General features: G+C 42.6%; 1 protein-coding gene across 1 annotated transcript in view; it reads right to left on the bottom strand.

Moving 5' to 3' along the window:
• DCBLD1 (discoidin, CUB and LCCL domain containing 1) overlaps positions 1-6,000 on the bottom strand; it is a 65,132-nt gene that overhangs the window by 3,523 nt on the left and 55,609 nt on the right. Inside the window, exons 8-14 of the mRNA XM_029943284.1 lie at positions 5,484-5,693; positions 4,732-4,856; positions 4,308-4,455; positions 4,100-4,207; positions 2,060-2,144; positions 1,774-1,823; positions 822-941 (exon numbers count right to left, since the gene is read on the bottom strand). Coding sequence (XP_029799144.1) covers positions 822-941; positions 1,774-1,823; positions 2,060-2,144; positions 4,100-4,207; positions 4,308-4,455; positions 4,732-4,856; positions 5,484-5,693 — 846 coding nt within the window. The remainder of the gene's footprint in view (positions 1-821; positions 942-1,773; positions 1,824-2,059; positions 2,145-4,099; positions 4,208-4,307; positions 4,456-4,731; positions 4,857-5,483; positions 5,694-6,000) is intronic.

The following is a 6,000-nucleotide window of genomic DNA, read 5'->3' as shown; positions in this document are numbered from 1 at the left end:
AATCAAGAGATCATGACCTGAGCCAAAATCAAGAGTCAAACATTCAACTGACTGAGCCACCCAAGTGCCCCTCTTCCTTATGATTTTCTTAAGAACATTTTATTTTCTCTAACTTACTTTATTTGAAGAATACAATATGTAATAAAAATAATGTACGAAATGTGTGTTAAGCCTTGTTTATGTTATTGGTAAGGGTGGAGGCAACAGTAGGTTGCTCTGGTCAGCAGCAGACTATTTGTAGATAAGCTTTGGGGGAGTCAGAAGTTGCACTGGATTTCTGTGCATGGGGTCAGCATCCTTACCCCTGTATTGTTTCAGGATCAACTATATTGTACTTTATAAAAGCAGTGGTTTCTGACAGATTAGAAATGATAATTTTTTCAAAGGCAAAAAATGGATCTGTCTCCACAGACAGTTCGAGAAGCTTGACTCTCGGTGATGGCTTACCAGGGACACAGAGGCCATTCTAACACTGGACGGATTCTTTCATCTCCCGTCTCCTCTTTTCTCAAGGGCAGGAACGGGGCTTCATTCATCTTTCCAGTCCCTCTTCCTTAGTGCCTTAACCGAAACCTGAGTAACAGCTTAACAAAGGGCTTCCAGACTTTCATGGTACCTCAGGGCCATTGCTATAGCTCCGCTATAGTTCCCTCAGTGTCCGTTTGGAACACTTCACAGAGGAAAGAGAGACGACTGTACACGGTGCTGATGTCTTGGGCCCCATCTCAACCCTGGGGTTTAGTCACATTTCCCTCCCGGTGTCCTCACTCCCATGAGCAGCACCTGCTCCCTGAGAACCGTCACAGAGGCCTGACGCTTACCTGCCATATCACTTGTGATGAGATCTAACTTTTGTGTCATCTCCTTTTCATTATCATAGCTGATGGTAAACTCAGCTGACTGGTGTCTGGCAAAGGGATATTTGATCTGCTTCCAACAGTCTGGAAGAGAGAGAACACGAAACTAATGGACAGCTCACAAGTGTAATGCACACAGCCCATGGAGGATTCCTTGGCCAGCTGGACGTCGGGCTGCCTTTTCCCGGCTGACGGTGACGAGCGCGGGCCCTGGCTCCCAGACTATGTTGATGGAAACAGCAGGCTGAGTGGTTACCAGAACCGCAAACACTACTCCGTCCCTGTTTTCCGCTTGTATCTGTGGGCCCCTCTGGTCCCAGATTATGCCTCTGTCACGCCACCAGGGCCTGGCTTTCCATCCTCTGCAGACACAGCATTCCTGTCTCAGAGGAGTCAACGCCTCTGGCTGCTGAGACCCTGTGCAAGTGGGGTCCCACATTGCCCTGCTGCCCTCTCTGGATTACAGCTGGCTTATTGCTTGGGGCATCCTGGGTCCTAAGGATTCTCTGAAACCTGAACTTGAACCCTGCCTGGTTCTTCCTTCGCGGAAAATACAGTGGAAGCCTGGAGACGCAGAGCGTACTGGACAGTGTTCAGTTCACAGACGGGGCTTTCATGACTTGCCTGGATGGCAAGCAGTGTGGTGGCCTAAACTCCAGTGGCCAAAACAACATGAATGCTGATAAATGATGGGATAATGCTGAAGAAAAGTAAAGGTCACTGGCATGAGAACTCTCGATAAGATAGAGAGAGAGGCCGTAATGTTCCATTCCTTTTAGACTTGCTAACTTAAAGGCTATAGATCTTATTTTTTTAAACCATGTCAGTGTGAGCCACAGACCTAATCATACTTTTAATCAGCAGATCCTGTCCCTTCTCGAAGACAGAATACAACTGTAGTTTTATGTCAACCAACCTGTTTTCGGGGCCTTCGCTGATCCATATGGATTTCCTTTCCTCTTCCTCCTATAGAGACAAAAAAAAAATCCTACTTGAAAAGGATTCTAAGTGATAAGTACTGTTTATAAAATAATACTTGGTTTCTACCTCTAAACAAACTTGCTTTTAAAACATAAATTAACATTTTATCTTGGCCAAACTAATGCTGCTTTTCTATGCACGAGCATCTGAAAAGCAAACATTTTGGTTTTCTAATTAGTTGCATGATTAGAGAAGAAATTTTAAAATGGCAAGTCACATACTTTCGAAGGGTGACAAAGATTCCCATTGCAGCAACCGTCAGAGCCAGGAACACCAGTGGAATAGCCACAGCTGTGACGTTTACTCCTGAGCGGGGGGAAAGCCACACATTACAACAGGAAGGAACTGCAACCAAACTGCTCAATCTAAAACTGAACGCTGATTTGACAGGTCTTCAACAGTTTAATAAATGGGGGAAATGAGTATGTGCTAGGCATTTACTGATGTCACAAAGCAAAAAGAGAGGATTTCAAATTCTGGCTAAAGGGGTGCCTGGGTGGTTCAGTCGGTTAAGCGTCTACTCTTGATTTTGGCTCAGGTCATGATCTCACGGTTCATGAGATCGAGCCCTGCATCAGGCTCTGTGCTGACAGCACGGAACCAGTTTGGGATTCTTACTCTCTCCTACCGCCCGTGCTTGCGCTTTCTCTCTCCCTCTGCCCCTTCCCCACTCTCTCTTTCCCTTTCTCAAAATAAATAACATTTAAAAAATAATAAATAAATAAAATTCTGGCTAAAGTTTAGGAAAATAAAAATTTCTTTTTTCCAAAAAGGCAATTTTTGATGGTCCTTGGGGATTAACACTTACTCTGAGCTTCTTTGGACAGTATTAGACTCGCAAATCAGAATTGAGGGGGAAGGTGTACAGCGGGCCCAGCCAGGTGGCCAGGAGCTACTCAGAGAGGTGAATGACTTAGGCACAGGGTGGAGCTCATGGCCCCAGTCCCCCCAGACGGTGAGCAGGTTTGCACTTGCACAATAACAGGAGCTGGGGGGGAGGGGAGGGGAGAGGAGCCCTGTGCTTCCCGTGACCAGGGCTTGGAGCTGTGGACTGAGAGGAAACGCAGCCTGATGACCTCACACAGCATTTCCACTCTGCTGCATGGAACAGTGTCCTCCTACTTTGAAAAAGGAAATCACTCGAATGGCCACTAAAGTAGGCTTGTAGAAACTAGGCACACTAAAGGAGAAATATTTGTTCACCCTTCTTTTTCTGCGATCCCTGGGAAGAAAACAATGGGATGATCAGGAATAGAAATGTGTAGTTTGTGAAAGGGGGGGGATAAGGACCTTCAAAGGGAACAAAAGTCATGTGAATAACACTGGCATGTTTTACAAGAGTGGAAACTTGGGAAAATCTAACACTTTAAACATCCAACAACAGGGCAATGGTTAACTAAGTGATGGTGTAGCCATATGAGAAAACACTATAAAGGTATTAACAACTGTGCTTTGCAATGATTTAATAACCTTGAAGGATGATCATAATACAATGTTAAGTGAAAAGTATATGCTACAAAACAAATTATAGGTTTTCCTCAAAGTTATTAACATAAATATAGTTGATTGGATACAGTGGTAACTACGAATGCTAATTTATGGCTTAGTCTTGTTTATCTCTTTCTGAATTTTATAAAATTAATTTGCATATTGTTTTATATTCTGAAAAAGTAAATGTACTTTTAATGTTTATTGCTTGAATTGATGACATATTTACATGTTCAAATTCGAAAACTATAAAAAACAGTCTTCCTCCTACCCCTGTCCCTTCTCTATAGGAAGCCAAATTATGTTTCTTGACTTTCTTCCAGAGATACCAGAATGATTATACATATATATTGTTCTTTATTCCTCCTTTTGTACACACATGGTAGAATGCTATCTAGACTGTCCGATACCGTGCTTATTTTTTTAAGTTTGTCAGTGTATCTCTGAGAGCTTCCTACATTACAAACACATTTATTTTTCATGGCTGCAGAGTATGCCAGTTCATGCGTGTGCTATTATTTTTCCATAAAACATTCATTCACCCAGTGTTTGAAGGGCAAACACTACGTTTTCTACTTAAAATACTGCAGTGAATGGTTGTAGATAAACATCCTTTTACACATATCCAGCCACCTCTGAACCATCTATCTGACTTCAGACATTCATCTGACAAGTTTTGGTGAAGTCCCTGTAATATCTGGTGAAGTCCCTGTAATATCAGACGGAGTCCGGTCACGCTCCTTAGGAAAGCACAAAACAGTGAACTGCTCTACCTGTGGGGTTTTCTTCCGAGGGGACGGATTTTGTGATTATCTCATCTTCTCTTCTAGTTGAACCAACAGTATTTGGACTTGTTTTGCGCCACACCAATGAATCATTATCTGAGGTAGAGGAGATGTTGGGAAAACCACATTAGGAACAACAATTTGTGAAAGGGCATGATCAGAATCAACTCACTCGCTGACTTGCCCTGAGTCCTACCTTGTGTAATCTGGCACCCAAAGAGCTCCACGTTCAAGGCGATCCTCTGATGCCATGTCTGGGGGACAACTCGCACGTATCTGGCCACGATGGGAGGGATAAAATTATTCCTCACTGGATCCCGAAAATTAGAGTTACCCTGAAACACCTGTGGAAACAAAGAACTTTTACCTGAAGATGCTATTAGTCAGTTCCTACGTCCTTCTCCACCCACTCCTACCTGGTTATAGGACACCAAAGCCAGGATTCTGTGTCTGTTGTAGTTTTGCAGACATACTTGGGAGTGAATTTACAGGGCTTTGCCAACAAAGGCTGAGTTACCTAACAAAGGTGGAGCTGCAAATCTGCTTTCTGCAAACGCATTGGTAAGAGTACCTAGAGACTTGCTCTCCTGCTCAGTTCTTCCCTCCAAAGTTTCTCTTACCTTCTCTTTATTATTTGCAATTCCTTTATAGGTCCTCCATTTAGAGTTATTGTTCCTGAACTTCATTACAAAACTCTTAACATAAAAGTTGAAATTCGACTGTGTGGATCCTGTGGTCATAATTCCTTGTAAGAAAATATTATTGACAGGTTAGTTTTTAAAAAATATATAGCATGTGTTACAATCTTAGGGTTCCTTTCCTTTTTTTTCTCACTTGAAATCTCAAATCATTTTACAGGTAAATTTTTTGCATTTAGAAACCTGATCACAGATGAGTGTTTCCACACTGACAATATGCCATACAAGGGTTTCCTCATTGCAGGGTGAGCTTTTTTTTTTTTTTTTTAGTTTATTTATTTATTTCTGAGTGAGAAAGAGTATGAGTGAGGGAGGGGGAGAGAGAGAGTCAGAGAGAGAGAGAAGGAGAGTGTCCCAAGCAGGCTGTGTGCTGTTAGTGCAGAGCCCAATGTGGGGCTCGATCCCATGACCTGAATCATGACCTGAGCCAAAATCAAGAGTCAGATGCTTAACCAACTGAGCCACCCAGACGCCCTGCAGTGTGGCTTTCGAACCCCTACATCCATACTTACAATCTGCCCACGCAGGTTCTGCCCGTACACACAATGAGAAGGGCTGTTCATTACTTTTAGAAAAGACAGAGCACTTTGAGGGAGAGAGTGGCACCTATGTAACTAAAATATAACTTGAACAGCAAGTCATTTTGCATTTATGCAACTGCACTGGGGCAGTACCTGTTATTTTCTTTTTCTCTCCCAAATCGGTCTCCAGCCATTCTCGCTGTTTGCGGCTCTTGCTGCTGTCCCCAGAAGCCGAGACTAGGTCTTGGTCCTGAGGCTGGCCTTGGCCAGGAGACCAATGAACTTGTTCCCCCACCTCACTGACCCACTGCCAAGTAGTTCTGATTTGTGTATCAGGTTCCAAACTCAATGATTTGCTGCAACCTAAAAAAAAAAAAATGCCAGGAAAAGTCTTTCAGATATAAACATGAAACGAAAGTAAAAAAAAGTATTCCATCTCACCTAGAGTTATTCAGTTGACTTATTATCATTCTGATATCAAATCAACTGTTTAATTACTAGTTTTTTAATGACTCAGACTCTCATTTGATTCATTTGTACTGCAGTATCTTGAAATTGTTGCTGCTCTTTTTTATTTTAAATGGACCTCACTGAAGTCACATCCCCTATAATGACATCCTGGTTCTCACTATAGCTTTTCCCTTCTAAATTTCTAAATTCATCCTAATTT

Source organism: Suricata suricatta, chromosome 7 (assembly GCF_006229205.1).
Source record: "Suricata suricatta isolate VVHF042 chromosome 7, meerkat_22Aug2017_6uvM2_HiC, whole genome shotgun sequence".
In the NCBI taxonomy this organism is placed as follows: Eukaryota; Metazoa; Chordata; class Mammalia; order Carnivora; family Herpestidae; genus Suricata; species Suricata suricatta.
This window is presented reverse-complemented; position numbering and strand designations above follow the sequence as displayed.